Raw genomic sequence first — 17,830 nt, forward strand, 5'->3', positions numbered from 1 at the left:
GTAAGATTTTTCCTTTAAGCACATAGCTAAGGGATTTGTCCACAGCATGGACAATTCTTTTATGAATCAGCAGTTGATGTTATTTAATGCCTGAGTTACTCCGAACAAGGTAAATGTTGATACTAACCGTTATGGTAGGCATTAATGACTGGAGGTTTCCAAAACGACCCCTTTGGTGCATTTTACCTTAGCAATTCACTGCACAATTATGATAGTATTTCATTCTTCAATGGAAAGCCATGCAAATTTATATTTCACACAGCTTTCTCTGTTACTGGTTGACTTTTTCATGTTTGTTTTCTCATCTTTGCAGGTTTCTCGATGTCATTTAATGCTTAGTTTTGTCCGCTGAGTATTCAAAATGAGTGAAATGGACTTTAGCAGTTTTGATAAGATACTGCTAGAGCTAGGTATGTATGACATTTGAAGCCTGTGCACATCTTTATTCCTTCATAAGCTCTATGACTATACTAATAGCATCTTTAGTCTTTCAGAATGAGCAAGAATCTCAGAATAAGAGAAATAGCAAAGAACTCATCCAACGTAAGTTGAATCAAGATGTACTATAAAAAAACAATTTTAAGCCTCATTCACACGTCTGTGTTTTGGTCAGTGATTTCCATCAGTGATTGTGAGCCACATCCAGGAGTGGAGGCTACACTGAGACCAGGTATAATGGAAAGATCTGCTCCTGTTCTGTGTTTAGACCTGCACCTGGTTTTGGTTTAAAATCACTGATGGAAATCACTGACCAAACACTAACTGTGTGAATAAAGCATAACAGTATAACATACAATACTGGTGTAATCGGCAAACCCACCACGTAAATAATCTGCTTTATTTGGTTCTTTATTACGACCATTGCAAAAAAGATATCAGAAAATTATCCAGTAAGTAATAAGCAGACGTAAATATTCCTTGGGTTGACTGGAAGGCTTACACTAGCCAGGGGTGCACCGCCAATGAGGCTACGTGAGGTGATTGCCTCAGGCAGCACCAAGTAAGGCCAAATGAGGGGGGGGGGGGGCGGCAGATATGCCTTGGGCAATGAGTGCTTTCATTGTGGAAGCGTTCATCTCTGCATATTCATCTGTATCGCTGTTCTCAGGACAGAAGAAATCATCATGGCGGTGTGGTATGAATGGAGAAGATAAGAAATAGGAACGTCTACATCAGAGGAGACGTAACTGGATGTGGCACTAAATATTATTAGTATGCGCTTTAACACTATATGTAATGTTTTCCAAGTATGCCTTTAACTGTAGAGCTGAAGGGAAGGGGTTAGGGTAAGAATTTGGTAGTGGTGGTGGGGAAGGGGGGGCACATCATTTCCGTTTTCGCCTCAGGCAGCAGAAAGGCTAGGTGTACCCCTGACACTAGCCATTCAAATTAAATTGACAATGGCCAAAAACTCACACAGCTGACAGCTCTCACTCCCGACCCCCCTAATCCAAAATACATGGACACTCGGCTCAGGAAAGCATGCATGTGTCCTGAGTGTGGAGAGTGGAGTGAAACACTGCCAGACCTCTAGTGGTGGCGTATCTACTGTAAGAACAAAAGCATCAGCATGTTGAAATCCAACTGCCAGAACCTTCTCTCCACTGACATCTGATGGGTGTCAGTCAGGAGGCCCCTGTGTAGAGTAGGTGGTTATATATATATATAGGTTGGTTTTTTTCTCTGACACTATTTATCTGGATGATGTATATACCATATGGATGAAAGGCTTTGGAAAAGTTTTTCTCTCATCTCCTTGGTGCTAAGTATTTTGCTCCTAACTAATTCCATGCTCAGAAATATTGTGAAATTAAAATCAAATAAATCAACTCACTGACCCTTAAATATAACCCTCACATAAAGCAGCTGGCCACATTGTGTGGCCATCAGAATGGACATTCATATGAGGCATATTTTGATTCATTTTACTATGTTCATACAGTCCTGATCAAAAGTTTAAGACCACTTAAAAAATGGCAAAAAATCATATTTAGCATGGCTGGATCTTAACAAGGTTCTAAGTAGAGCTTCAACATGCAACAAGAAGAAATGAGAGTGAGACAAAACATTTTTTGAGCATTTCATTTAATGAAAACAACGAATAAACTGAAACAGGCTGTTTTTCAGCTGATCAAAAGTTTAGGACCACATGCCTTTAAAAGGCCAAATCTGTGCAAAGATGTGGATTCATTGTCATTTTCTGTCAGGTAGTCACACGTTGTGATGGCAAAGGCAAAAAAACTCTCCCTTTTTGAACGTGGTCGGGTTGCTGAACTGCATAAGCAGGGTCTCTCACAGCGCGCCATCGCTGCTGAGGTGGGATGCAGTAAGACAGTCATTTGGAATTTCCTAAATGATCCTGAGGGTTATGGAACAAAAAAGTCAAGTGGAAGACCCCAAAAAATGTCCTCAGCACTGAGCCAGAGGATCCAATTGGCTGTCCGTCAAGACACTGGACGATCCTCGACCCAAATTAAGGCCCTTACTAGTGCTGACTGCAGCCCCATAACCATCAGACGGCATCTGAGACTGAAGGGCTTCAAAAACAAAAAACGTCTTCAAAGACCTCGTCTCCTTGAACGCCACAGAACTGATCGTTTGGACTTTGCAAGAGAGCACCAAACATGGGACATTCAAAGGTGGAAGAAAGTTTTATTCTCTGATGAGAAAAAATTTAACCTTGATGGTCCTGATGGTTTGCAACGTTACTGGCATGACAAGCAGATCCCACCTGAGATGTTTTCTACGCGCCACAGTGGAGGGGGCGCCATAATGGTCTGGGGTGCTTTTTCCTTCAGTGGAACAATGGAACTTCAGGAAGTGCAGGGGCGTCAAACGGCCGCTGGCTATGTCCAGATGTTGCAGAGAGCATTCCTCATGACTGAGGGCCCTCGTCTGTGTGGTAACGACTGGGTTTTTCAACAGGACAACGCTACAGTACACAATGCCCGCAGGACAAGGGACTTCTTCCAGGAGAATAACATCACTCTTTTGGCCCCGGTGCGTGTTCCCCTGGTCTAAATCCAATTGAGAACCTTTGGGGATGGATGGCAAGGGAAGTTTACAAAAATGGACAACAGTTCCAGACAGTAGATGGCCTTCGTGCGGCCGTCTTCACCACTTGGAGAAATGTTCCCAATCACCTCATGGAAACGCTTGCATCAAGCATGCTGAAACGAATTTTTGAAGTGATAAACAATAACGGCGGAGCTACTCATTACTGAGTTCATGTTTGGAAGTTGGATTTCTGTTTTGTTTTTTTTTTTGGTTTTTTTTGAAGTGTGGTCCTAAACTTTTGATCAGCTGAAAAACAGCCTGTTTCAGTTTATTCGTTGTTTTCATTAAAGAGGACCTTTCACTAGAATAAAACATCTAAACTAACTATCTAGACATGGAGAGCGGCGCCCAGGGATCCCCCTGCACTTACTGTTATCCCCGGGCGCCGCTCCGTTCTCCCGTTATAGCCTCCGGTATCTTCATAGTTAGGCTCCACCCAGTGGAACCTGCCGGGGTCTCCTTCTCCCATGCTGTAGCGCTGGCCAATCGCAGCGCTCAGCTCATAGCCTGAGAAAAAAAAGCCTCTCAGGCTATGAGCTGAGTGCTGCGATTGGCCAGCGCTACAGCATTGGAGAATGAGACGCCGGCAGGTTCCCCTGGGTGGAGCCTAACTATGAAGATACCGGAGGCTATAACGTGAGAGCGGAGCGGCGCCCGGGGATAACAGTAAGTGCAGGGGGATCCCTAGGCGCCGCTCTCCATGTCTGTATAGTTAGTTTAGATGTTTTATTCTAGCGAAAGGTCCTCTTTAAATTGAATGCTCAAAAAATGTTTTGTCTCACTCCCATTTCTTCTTGTTGCATGTTGAAGCTCTACTTGGAACCTTGTTAAGATCCAGCCATGCTAAATATGATTTTTTGCCATTTTTCAAGTGGTCTTAAACTTTTGATCAGGACTGTATGTGGCAACCCTCCTGAATTCACTTCACCTCAAGACAGCGATATAGTTGAATATTGTGGAGGGGCATAAGAGCCTATGGCCCTGTCCTTCAACCTCATAGGCCACTAAAACCTACGAGGTAGTTTATGAGCGTTGCAGGTGGCCCAATGACATCATTGTGCAAGGACAAAGACACCTCAGGCCGCAGGCCAGAAGAGGGCTGTGGCCTGCACCACAGTGGCGGCAAGGAACAGGACAGGTGAGTATTTTATTTTTTTCTTTACTTTCCTCGGTCACTTGGGAGCATACTACTGGGGCTACTGTAGGGGGCATTATTACTACTGGGGGCACTATAGCAGGCCTTTATGACTATTAGGAGCATCACGGGGGACTTTACATCTAATAGAGGAGTATGTTACTACTGGAGACACTTTAAGGGAGCATCATAACTATTGAGAACACTTGTTTGGCACAATTTTTTTGTATGGTAGTAATATTTTCAGGGGGACTATCAGTATTACACTATTTTTTACGAAGTATAATATTTGTGGGAATTGGGGAGCACTACAGGCGGAGTATTGGGAGTAGCAGCAGAATATGACACTGTTGAGGCACCAGGATGAGAAATTTGTGTTGGGAAGGAGGATAGAATGATGGAAAAGTGAAGAATCTAAGAGGTCTGTGCGGAAAACTCTGCAGACAAGACATGGCTAAAAGAAGTCTTCATGGCGGTCTGGGTCGAATTGAGAAGATTGGGAAAGAGAACTATTACAACCAGAGGAGACGTCACTAGATGTAATAGGTATATAGTGATCTGGCGCTAAAAAAAACAGGCAGTTCTGAGATGCTCTGACCTGCATCTCACCTCCTCAGACTCCTCCTCCATATATTAATTAGAGACAACTGGAAAAGAAAGAGGAGAACAGAACATGGCAGCTGACACTGGCCACCACAGAGGAGCAGCTTCTGGGTAGGTATTTTCTGATGCACTGTGGTATTTGGTTCTGCTGATGCAGTATTCTGTACTTGCTTTGGTCCGGCCTAATTGTACAGGGTGGGCCATTTATATGGATACACCTTAATAAAATGGGAATGGTTGGTGATATTAACTTCCTGTTTGTGGCACATTAGTATATGTGAGGGGGGAAACTTTTAAAGATGGGTGGTGACCATGGCGGCCATTTTGAATCCAACTTTTGTTTTTTCAATAGGAAGAGGGTCATGTGACACATCAAACTTATTGGGAATTTCACAAGAAAAACAATGGTGTGCTTGGTTTTAACGTAACTTTATTCTTTCATGAGTTATTTACAAGTTTCTGACCACTTATAAAATGTGTTCAATGTGCTGCCCATTGTGTTGGATTGTCAATGCAACCCTCTTCTCCCACTCTTCACACCCTGATAGCAACACTGCAGGAGAAATGCTAGCACAGGCTTCCAGTATCCGTAGTTTCAGGTGCTGCACATCTCGTATCTTCACAGCATAGACAATTGCCTTCAGATGACCCCAAAGATAAAAGTCTAAGGGGGTCAGATCGGGAGACCTTGGGGGCCATTCAACTGGCCCATGACGACCAATCCACTTTCCAGGAAACTGTTCATCTAGGAATACTCGGACCTGACACCCATAATGTGGTGGTGCACCATCTTGCTGGAAAAACTCAGGGAACGTGCCAGCTTCAGTGCATAAAGAGGGAAACACATCATCATGTAGCAATTTCGCATATCCAGTGGCCTTGAGGTTTCTATTGATGAAGAATGGCCTCACTATCTTTGTACCCCATATACCACACCATACCATAAATTTTTTTGTTCCAACAGTCTTGGAGGGATCTATCCAATGTGAGTTAGTGTCAGACCAATAGCGGTGGTTTTGCTTGTTAACTTCACCATTCACATAAAAGTTTGCCTCATCACTGAACAAAATCTGCGTAAACTGAGGGTTCCTGTTCCAATTTTTGTTTTGCCCATTCTGCAAATTCAGTGCGCCGATCTGGGTCATCCTCGTTGAGATGATGCATTAGCTGGAGTTTGTAAGGGTGCCATTTGTGAGTAGCTAATATCCGCCGAAGGGATGTTCGACTAATGCCACTCTCCAGTGACATGCGGCGAGTGCTACGCTGTGGGCTCTTGCTGAATGAAGCTAGGACAGCCACTGATGTTTCTTCATTAGAGACAGATTTCATGCCTCCACATTTTGGCAAATCCAACACTGAACCAGTTTCACGAAACTTAGCAAGCAGTTTGCTAACTGTAGCATGGGAGATGGGTGGTCTCGTAGGGTGTCTTGCATTGAAATCTGCTGCAATGACCCGATTACTGCGTTCACCAGACATCAACACAATTTCTATCCGCTCCTCACGTGTTAACCTCGGCGACATGTCAATGGCTGTAAACAAAGAGAAACTTGTAAATAACTCATAATAGAATAAAGTTACGTTAAAACCAAGCACACCATTGTTTTTCGTGTGAAATTCCCAATAAGTTTGATGTGTCACATGACCCTCTTCCTATTGAAAAAACAAAAGTTGGATTCAAAATGGCTGACTTCAAAATGGCCGCCATGGTCACCACCCATCTTGAAAAGTTTCCCCCCTCACATATACTAATGTGCCACAAACAGGAAGTTAATATCACCAACCATTCGCATTTTATTAAGGTGTATCCATATAAATGGCTTCTCCTTCTGTCAATTTAGATCTGCCTACAACATGAGCTTCTTTTATTTATTTTTTTCCAGGGCCTGCTTAAAGGGGTTGTCTCACTTCAGTAAATGGCATGTATTGTGATTGTCCATATTGCTTCTTTTGCTGGCTAGATTAATTTTTCCATCGCATTATACACTGCTTGTTTCCATGGTCTGGCCTGTCTGGTGGCTGGGACCTCAGGAGTTCCCACAGTCCAGCACTTTTTTCTATAGTTTACAAGCACAACCACCAATGCTGAACTGCAGGGTGGTCATAACCATGGAAATGAGCAGTGTATAATGTGATGGAAAAATTAATCCAGCCAGCAAAGGAGGCAATATGGACAATCACAATACATTATTAAGTACTTTGTATTAACTTTTTCTACATGATAAATGGCATTTGCTGATGTGAGATAACCCCTTTAAGTTTTCAATCCGCCCCTGCTGTTGCTACATATTTAAATCATAGTTCTGCTTTAACTTCTAGGATTTCAGCCTTAGCTGAAAGAAAGAAAGCATTAACGGCTTACACGTATCACGGGGCCCAACACTTGTCTGCTAACTTTGATAAAAGGTGGATGATGTTACAGAATTATGAAATGGGCACATGGTATTGAGGCATCCACCAGTCTGTGATATAGCTGAAGGCAAAAGCAAGCAGTCTCCAGTCAAGGATGCAAACTAATGCTAAAAGATCAAATAAGAACAAGACCAAGGCTGAGAGTATCCATCCCCAGTCTCTCCATATAAATTATTTATTTACATCGCATTTACTCAAACCTGCATTTCTTTATGGACACAGCAAAAAGGGTCGATTTAGATTATATTCAGCCCAAAAAGATTCCTAACTTCAGTTAATGCAAACACATGCCATAATGGAAGTGCTCATTAGTATTCGCTTTATAAGACGCACTGATATTCCCCCCCACCACACTTTTTGGTGTACAGTAATCCTGCAATTTTCACACCAGTCACTAGGCCAAATAACAGGTAATAATTTCCAGATAACCGTTGAGTTGCTATTATAATTATCCCTACAGGCAGAATTAGGCCTCAATCACACAACCGTATTTTTGTTCCGCGTCCGATCCACATTTTTTGTGGATCACATGCAGACCCATTCGCTTCTATTGGGACCGCAAAAAATTCGGACAGCAAACTCATCCGTGTGCTGTCTGCATCCATATGTCCATCCCGCAAATTAAAGTGTCTGTTTTGCGGACAAGAATAGGCATTTCTACTATTGGGCCTGCTAAGCTGTTTAAAACCTTGAATTTTGAATGGGACGAAAGGGGGAACGGGAATTGATAACATGTACAGCAGTGTATGTTACCCTCCCTCTGGGGATAATCTTCCTCTCTGCAACTTGTTGGCATGTTCCCCACTGTCCCCCCTCTCCCCTTCCACAATGGCTGAGATCACAAGCGGGCTGAAGGAGGATGGCTGCTTTATCCTTTAATATTTCAGGCTACTACTGAGCGAGAAACACAATCTTGGTCTTGCTTTAAAGCTGAATTTAAAACACCACTACGATCACTGTGCTATATGCCATAAAATCTAAGATACACCCTTTAGAAATCGGGTTGGGAGTGAGAGCTACAGGTTTATGCAGCTCTCACTGGGACCTGTATCTAAGGGCTTTTTCTCCAGTTTTATGGGAGCTACTGTAACACTTGTTTTCTTTTCAATTATCTTTTTAAGTTTTGTAATAAAGATAGATATGACAGATGGTACAATTCATCGAACAATAGTAAACATACATGGTATAGGACTCAATCGTGTTCTGAGTGAGAGCTCACAGAATCCCCTTGAGGACTAGTTATTTATACCATTAATTACTGTAAAACGGAATTGACCAACATGCTATTAACTTAGGTTAAAATACCTCCAACTGGTGCAAATAACAGAGTGGGAAAGGGGGGGGGGGGTAAAGGTGCGATGGGCATATGTAGTCATAATTTAATGACTAGCTGTGGTGTCTGTAGGTGAGATAGGATAGTTTTGGAAATCTCGTTGAGAAAAGTGTTTGTCTTCCGGAATGTTATCCAGTCTGTCCAAATCTTTTGGAACTTGAAATGCGTTCTGGTTTCTCATGCAGATAACTCCTCCATATGGTATATGTGATCTACATTCTGTAGCCATTGTGTGAGTGAGGGAGCCGAGGTTAGGTAAAGAACAAGTTTCCTTTTCCTAAGTGGTATCTCTTGCATCTAATGTTCAATAAAACTGAGACCGGGGAGAGGGGGTTGTGTAATGAACATATTGTTTTGATCGAGCTCAGAACTTCTGACCAAAACGACTGTAGAAGTGGGCAGGTCCACCACATGTGAAAATAGGTGCCCTGGGACTGGGAGCATTTACAGCAGGTATCCGAGCTAAGACATTTCATTTACTTAAGCCGTACCGGGGTAAGGTCCCGCTAGTGAGAATTTTGAATGAGTTCTCTTGTAGCCAGGTACATCTGGAAAAGCCATGTGAAGAGCGATACATTTGCTAAATGTCTGATTCTGACCATTTTGTGTCTAAATCTCTGCCCCAATCCTGGGTATAGGATGTAAAAGTTTATATGTCTGTGAAAGTAAGTGATTTGGGGAATGTAAGGTTGCCATTAATTTTTCAAATGGTGTGAGGTCTCTTCCCAGATTTGAGTTCTTCAGGAAGTTCTGTATTAAAGATCTAATGTGTGCTTTCTGCAACGAGTGTAAGGAGGTGGCATCTAATGGGTCAGCCTTCTCTTCTTTGTCTAAATATGAGACTATTGGTATTTGTTTTAAGTCTGTTGTCTTTAGTGGTGTGTTTATATATTTCGATTGGTATAATTCTGGTATGTCTGCAATTGACATTAGTGGAGCGAGGGCTGGGCTGAGCCTTTCTTTGAGTGGGAGACAGACTTTTATGTTGATTTGGTGACTAGATTTAGTGGATTGTGGATTGTTTGTGAGTCATCTTTTCCCCAGATCAATGCAGGCAGCGGGATGTCCGTACAGCTTAATAATAAAGCCGACAATCAGGGAGAGCCATGCCACCGCATGATTTTTGCTGGGTGAGAAGTGAGTGATTAAGGCAAGGTCTCTTACACTTCCAAAGATACCTATTTGTAATTTTCTGGATAGAAGAAAAGAAAGCGAGTGGTAGAGTAATAGGGAGGGTTTGGAGAAAATAAAGTAATTTAGGTAGAAGAATTGCTTTTTTTTTTTAACAAATCTCTTTTTATTATTAAGAGTTTTTCAGTAGACCATATTGAAATATAGAGTTATTACAGAGTGAATAAGCGGCAATAACATGAGCATTCAATAACTCGGAAGTTTTAGACCTTCTCACGAAAAGGGGTGGGGGGGGAATGGGAAGGGAGAAGGGGAAAAGGAAGAAATTGGGGAGGCAAGGGGGAGACAGTGAGGGGTATGGGAAGGTGATGAGGGGAGCGGAAGGCAGCAAGTGTCGGGTGACCCTTCAACTGGTCACTGCAAAATGTACATAGATTTAACATTCAGAACATTCAACTTAGGTAAACTTGTGGCATTAAAATGGATTTCCCAGGGATACCAGGATAAATAGAAAAAAGAGTGAGCAGCAAACGGTTTCTGGCATGGAAGCCTCTTTGCATTTGATCCCCTCATGTCCGGAGCCCCAGAACTGAAACAAGCTGACATTTGGGTGGATTATCTGGCGTGCGTATTTGTGTTTATGAAGATTTTTGGTTCCGGAACATTTTCCAAGGCTGCCACAAAGAGGTGTATTTGGAATGTGACCTATCTGCCCAGCTCGCCAATTCCTCCATCAGACATATCTGGTCAACCCTAGAGAACCAATGCTCGAAGGTGGGAGGTTCTGCTTGGAGCCAGTGCATTGGAACCAGTAGCCTTGCTACCTGAACCAAAATTGTTGGTAGGTCTCACATTGACGGTTTCCAGGTTGGGGAGAGTAGTCACAACAGGACCGATGACAGTGCGAGCTGGATTCTAGACTTACAAATCATATTAATTGTTTGTTCTACTTGGTCCCAGAAGGTGCGGATGTTGGGACAAGACCACATTATGTGTCCCAGGGTCCCTTTGTGTTGTTTGCATCTCCAACATAGGTTAGAGCTCCTCAGTCCCATCCTATGAAGTTTACTGGGGTCGTTATACTAACGCGTCATGGTTTTATAGGAATGCTCTTGGACTTTTACACACCTAGAGAAGCCATGCGATTTCTTGTGAATGCTTGCTACGTCTGGTGCTGAAAAAGTGATTGTTAAATCCCTCTCCCAAGCTCTAAGATAGGCAGGTGTGCTTTCTTCTGATGGAGAATGTAAAGCCTTATTGAGAATGGAGATAAGATGCTTCGGGGTAGCTGGGCCCAGTGCCAATCTTTCAAACCATGTAGGATCTTGGGCTGGGGTAAATTAAGTGATTAGTGCTTTGCAGGAGCGTTCAAGTTTGGCTTTAGCCAGGAAGTTGCCTGTCCCTATGACTTGATAGCATGCTGAAATGGGCGAGTCTTGGGATCCTTTTGTTGTCAGGATCGAATGGATAATCATATTTTTAAGAAGTTTACAAAAGGGAGGTGCCGTGGATGTGGCTCTGTTCAGTATATAGGGGATATAATCTGCCGATAGGGATCTGGGTGGGGCTGACAGAAGGGGAGTTTGTGTGTGAATTGAGCGGAAAGTTAAGAAGGGTCCCCTCGCTAGGCCGGTTGGGATGTCAGCAGTGTCATTAAGTCCCCAAAGAGCTGCAATTTGCCATAAAGGCTAGCTCTATATTTGAGCTTATAGTTTTATAGTTAAAACATTATACATTTTTAAGTCTAGATCAAGTAGTGAAATGGGTCTGTAATTGCTGCATTCCGTGGGGTCTTTACCCTCTTTGTGAATAATAGAGATGGTTGCCTCCAGAGCCTGTCTAGGGAGAGTTTTACCTCTAGCTTAAGCTTGACTCCAATTAGTGAGTTGCGGGATTAACACTGGGAGTAATTTCTTGTAGTATCCAGCTGAAAGGCCATCCAGTCTGGGAGCTTTACCCAAAGGCATGGACTTAATGACCCTGTACATTTCTTCTACAGATATGGGTGCTTGTAGCAAGGTACAATCTTCAGGCGATATTTGCGGGAGAGAGAGCTTATTTATAAAGGCATCTATGAGGTCTATTTGTTCTGGATTTTGAGACTCCGTGGAAGAGGAGCGCTGGTTAGCGTCTAGATTATATAGGTGTAATGATCGACGACACGCACAGGGAGGAAAACAGGGAAAGCCCTGCCCAAGGGAGAGGGAAAGGTGGTGACCCCTAACTCACCTTGCGGCTGGCACCTGACTGCCCTGACGTCCCTAGACGGGTTCCTCACCCGTGCGGCGATCGCGTGCCTAAACCCTGGCTTTCCCTAATATGAGCCCTGGATAGTGAACAGGCCGGTGGGATCGCTAGTCCACACCACTATCACTAAGAGGGAAACACCAGGGAGAGGACAGACAAAACATACAAACACATACACCCAGGTGGGCGACCACAATAAACCAAAAAGGTCCAACAGGGATCTGGAGGGTAGCGTACTGGACCAACTACCAGCGAACGCAGCAACACAGCTCCAGAAGGTCAGAATAGATGTCCAGGCAGGAAGCTCTATCTCTGGCAACCAGAGAAGTGTGAGAGAGAAATATAAGGAGGTCTGGGAGTGCTGGACAAGGAACAGCTGAGGAGAAGGAGCTACGGATCCCTGAGTGAGCCAAAAGGGTTTGCTAAGCAAACCCAGAAAGCTACCATAAGGAAAACAGCCCTATCTTAAATAGAGCGTGCAGCCAACCGCTGCGACTTCCTGACCCCGGGTATAACGGAGTCAGGCGTGGTCCTCGACACCCTCGTGACAGTACCCCCCTCTCTACGAGGGGCCTCCGGACACTCAGGACCAGGTCTCCCAGGATGAGAGGCATGAAAAACCCGAACTAACCTGTCGGCGTTTACCTCAGACGCAGGAACCCACATTCTTTCCTCGGGACCGTAACCTCTCCAATGCACCAGATATTGAAGAGAGCGGCGGACCCGACGAGAATTAACAATTTTGGATATCTGAAATTCTAGGTTACCATCCACGACAACAGGAGGGGGTGGCAGCGGTGATGGTTCTAGAGGTGGAACATATTTTTTGAGTAACGACTTATGAAAAACATTATGAATTTTAAAAGTATGAGGTAACTCCAGGCGAAAAGCCACGGGGTTGATGATGGCTACAATTTTGTAAGGGCCAATAAACCTAGGACCCAGTTTCCAAGAGGGAACCTTCAATTTAATATTCCTAGTAGACAACCACACATAGTCATTCACTCCTAGGTCCGGACCTGGCGACCGTCTCTTATCAGCCATGCATTTGTATTTACCTCCCATATTTTTCAAGTTAGCTTGCACCTTCTGCCATACCGATGAAAGAGATGACGAAAACCGTTCCTCTTCGGGAACCCCAGAAGACCCCCCCTCTTTGAAAGTACAGAATTGGGGATGAAAACCATATGCACCAAGAAATGGTGACTTGCCAGTGGATTCCTGACGACGATTATTTATGGCAAACTCAGCTAACGGTAAATATGATGACCACAACTCTTGGTTTTCAGACACAAAACATCTTAGATATGTCTCAAGGTTTTGGTTGGTACGCTCAGTCTGTCCATTCGACTGAGGATGGAAAGCAGAGGAAAAGGACAAGTGTACCCCCAAACGAGAACAAAAAGCTTTCCAAAATTTAGAAATAAACTGGGTACCCCGATCCGAAACAACATCGGAGGGGACCCCGTGAAGCTTCACGATTTCACTGACGAATACCTGAGCAAGAGTCTTAGCATTAGGTAGTGCGGGTAACGCAATGAAGTGTACCATTTTGCTAAACCTGTCCACTACTACCAAAATAACTGTTTTACCCGCAGACAAAGGTAAGTCAGTGATAAAATCCATTGACAGATGTGTCCACGGTCTATTGGGAATGACGAGTGGTAATAGAGACCCTGCAGGACGTGTATGTGAAACTTTTGCGCGCGCACAGGTAGAACAAGAAGACACAAAATCCAATACATCCTGACGCAACCTTGGCCACCAAAAACGACGAGACAATAGTTCCAAGGTTGCTTTACTACCCGGGTGCCCAGCAAGTGCCGAATTATGATGTTCCTTTAATAATTCGAAACGTAAGTTCAACGGTACAAACAATTTCTCTGAGGGGCAAGAGACCGGGGCGTCCCCCTGGGCCTCTAACACCTTCCCCTCCAAAACAGAGTGTACCGCAGAAACAACCACTCCTCTTTGAAGAATGGGTACCGGATCACTCACATTACCCCCGCCAGGGAAACAACAAGATAGTGCATCAGCCTTGGTGTTCTTTGCCGCAGGACGATAGGTAATCACAAAGTTAAACCTGGTAAAAAATAGCGACCACCTAGCCTGTCTAGGGGTGAGACGCTTAGCTGATTCGAGGTACAGAAGATTTTTGTGGTCCGTAATTACAGTGACGGGGTGGACTGCCCCCTCTAAGAAATGACGCCACTCCTCAAACGCAAGTTTAATAGCTAATAGTTCCCTATTGCCAATATCGTAGTTCTTTTCTGCTGCAGATAGTTTTTTAGAAAAGAAAGCACAAGGACGCCATTTGCCACCCTGAGACAGCACCGCCCCCACTCCCACCTCTGACGCATCGACTTCAACAATAAAAGGCTGAGAGACATCAGGTTGGACTAGTACAGGTGCTGAGGTAAACCTCTCTTTTAGAGAGGAAAAAGCAACTTTAGCGGCGTCAGACCATTTAGAAAAATCAGTCCCCTTCCTAGTCATGTCAGTAAGCGGTTTTACAATAAGTGAATAATTTTTAATGAATTTCCTATAGAAATTCGCGAAGCCCAAGAACCGTTGTAGTGCTTTGAGGTTCTCAGGAAGATCCCAATCTAAAATTGCCTGGACCTTCCTAGGATCCATACGGAAACCTGACGCAGATAAAAAATAACCCAGGAATTGTATCTCCTGAACGGCGAAGACACATTTTTCAATTTTAGCATATAATTCATTCGTCCGTAGGACCTGCAGTACTTGTCTGACATGCACCTCATGTGTTTTCAGATCGGACGAATAAATTAAAATATCATCTAGGTATATTACCACAAACCTGCCGATTAGATGACTAAAAATGTCATTAACGAAATGTTGAAAGACGGCAGGAGCATTGGTCAGACCGAATGGCATAACTAGATTCTCATAATGCCCCTCAGGGGTGTTAAACGCTGTCTTCCACTCATCCCCCTCCTTAATACGAATCAGATTGTAGGCCCCCCTAAGATCAAGTTTGGAGAACCACCTAGCACCCGCAATCTGATTAAACAGGTCAGGAATGAGAGGAAGAGGGTATGGGTCTCGGATAGTTATCTGATTTAATTCGCGAAAATCTAAGCAAGGACGCAGGCCCCCATCTTTCTTTTTAACGAAGAAAAACCCTGCAGCCACGGGTGAAGAAGAGGGTCTGATGTGTCCCTTAGCCAAGCTCTCGGAGATATAATCTTTCATGGCTTGTCTCTCTGGACCCGAAAGATTATATAACCTGGTCTTGGGTAATTTTGCACCGGGAATAAGGTTAACCGGGCAATCATAAGGACGATGAGGTGGTAACTTCTGACAACCCTTTTCAGAAAAAACATCCTCAAAGTCCGAAATAAATGTAGGTAGGGTAGTTATGGAGGCGACTAAGCAATTGCTATTTAAGCAATTTTCTCTGCACTGCTCACTCCACTCCAATATCTCCCTGGCCTGCCAATCCACCACTGGATTGTGCGCTACCAACCAGGGAAGACCCAGCACTACCGGAGTGGGAAGCCCCTCCAGAACATAACCTGAAAGCATCTCGTTATGGTGGTCCCCTACCCGAAGGTGTAAATTATGAACCATGTGCGTGAGGTTTCTCTGAGACAGGGGAGCAGAATCAATAGCGAATATGGGAATGGGTCTCTGTAAAGTACAGAGAGACAAACCCAAAGTGCGGGCAAAATGGGCATCTATCAAATTTACCCCTGCTCCACTGTCTAGAAAGAAAGAAATAGTCTCCGTCTTATCACCAAAAATAATAACCGCTGGCAACACAAATTGCGATGTACGTATGGAGGAAACGTATACCCCCCGGCTGACATCCTCCACACAGCCTGGGGTTAGTAGTTTTTCCGACGGTCTTTTGTTTCTGAGGAAAGAAGGACAGACATTAATGAAATGACCCCTCTCCCCACAAAAAAAACAAACCCCACGCCTACGGCGAGCCTCAGGAGGACGGACCTGACGAGTAGTTCCTCCTAGCTGCATAGGCTCGTCTAAGTCCGTACAGACTAACTGCTGCTTGGGAGGGGTTACCAATTGCTCCGGTTTTTTCAACCTGACCCTAAGGCGTCTATCTATTCGGATAGAAAGGGACATAACCGCATCAAGGGAAAAGGGGGTCTCATATAATGCAAGCGCATCCTTAACCCTTTCAGATAACCCAGAGCAGAACTGACTCCTGAGAGCCGGGTCGTTCCATTGGGTATCCGTAGCCCACCTACGGAATTCAGAGCAATACTCCTCTACCGGCCGCTCTCCTTGTAAGAGTCTCCGTAATCTTGATTCAGCCAGGGCGACTCGGTCAGGGTCATCATATCTGAGACCCAAGGCCCCAAAAAACTCATCCACTGACCGAAGAGCCTGGGAATCAGTAGGTAAAGAGAACGCCCAGGACTGCGGATCCCCCTGCAGCAGGGAAATAACAACCCCCACCCGCTGATCTTCATTACCAGAGGAGTAAGGGCGCAGTTTAAAATATAACTTACAGGCCTCACGGAACGTCAAAAACTTGTCCCTTCCCCCAGAAAATCTGTCAGGGAGAGGGACCTTGGGTTCCGCAACAACCTGGTTACCAGTAGCAACCGCTGGGCTTGCAGTCAGTTGTAATTGCTGCTGTTGCTGGAGGACCGACGCCTTCAATCCTACCACCTCCAAAGACAGGCCATGAAATTGTTTGGACAGAGCAACAATTTGATCCATACTGGATTCTAAGTAGGTAAAAATTTTTTTTTTTTTTTTTTTTTTACCTACACAAAATAATGGCCAGAGATAATGTAATGATCGACGACACGCACAGGGAGGAAAACAGGGAAAGCCCTGCCCAAGGGAGAGGGAAAGGTGGTGACCCCTAACTCACCTTGCGGCTGGCACCTGACTGCCCTGACGTCCCTAGACGGGTTCCTCACCCGTGCAGCGATCGCGTGCCTAAACCCTGGCTTTCCCTAATATGAGCCCTGGATAGTGAACAGGCCGGTGGGATCGCTAGTCCACACCACTATCACTAAGAGGGAAACACCAGGGAGAGGACAGACAAAACATACAAACACATACACCCAGGTGGGCGACCACAATAAACCAAAAAGGTCCAACAGGGATCTGGAGGGTAGCGTACTGGACCAACTACCAGCGAACGCAGCAACACAGCTCCAGAAGGTCAGAATAGATGTCCAGGCAGGAAGCTCTATCTCTGGCAACCAGAGAAGTGTGAGAGAGAAATATAAGGAGGTCTGGGAGTGCTGGACAAGGAACAGCTGAGGAGAAGGAGCTACGGATCCCTGAGTGAGCCAAAAGGGTTTGCTAAGCAAACCCAGAAAGCTACCATAAGGAAAACAGCCCTATCTTAAATAGAGCGTGCAGCCAATAGCTGCGACTTCCTGACCCCGGGTATAACGGAGTCAGGCGTGGTCCTCGACACCCTCGTGACAATAGGGTGGTATAGTGAGAGCAGAACTCATCCGCCATCATTTTTGTGGAGAAGGCTAGCGAGCCAGAGCTCGTTTTGATAGCTGCTATATGTTGCGCATCCTTTCTTTTTTTGATTAAATGTGTCATTAATTTGTTCCCCTTGTCCCCATGCATATATTGTTTGAACATAGTATAGTGGTAATTTTTGGCGCATTTGATGTTTAAAAGCTCTCTGAGCTGTCTTCTTAATGAAAGGAACTCGGACTGAGCTGAGGCGAGAACTGATTTTTTCTGGGTGGATTCTATGACTGAGATTTGTCTAAGGAGGTGATTTAGCTTCTTTTGCCTTTCTTTTTTAAGTTTCGCCCCAAAGGCTATAAATTCGCCTCTTATGAAGGCTTTATGTGCTTCCCAGACTGTGGTCTGGGAAGTATCTGCTGGGTTGTTGTCTAGAAAATACTGGGATAATTTTTTTGTGATGTCTGACAGAT

The 17,830-nt window shown here is 44.5% G+C and overlaps 1 protein-coding gene across 1 annotated transcript in view; it reads left to right on the forward strand.

Moving 5' to 3' along the window:
- The first annotated feature begins 361 nt into the window (after positions 1-361).
- C11H14orf39 (chromosome 11 C14orf39 homolog) overlaps positions 362-17,830 on the forward strand; it is a 56,783-nt gene continuing 39,314 nt past the window's right edge. Inside the window, exons 1-2 of the mRNA XM_040410979.1 lie at positions 362-410; positions 478-543. Coding sequence (XP_040266913.1) covers positions 362-410; positions 478-543 — 115 coding nt within the window. The remainder of the gene's footprint in view (positions 411-477; positions 544-17,830) is intronic.

The sequence above is a fragment of the Bufo bufo genome, chromosome 11 (genome assembly GCF_905171765.1).
Source record: "Bufo bufo chromosome 11, aBufBuf1.1, whole genome shotgun sequence".
Taxonomy (NCBI): domain Eukaryota; kingdom Metazoa; phylum Chordata; class Amphibia; order Anura; family Bufonidae; genus Bufo; species Bufo bufo.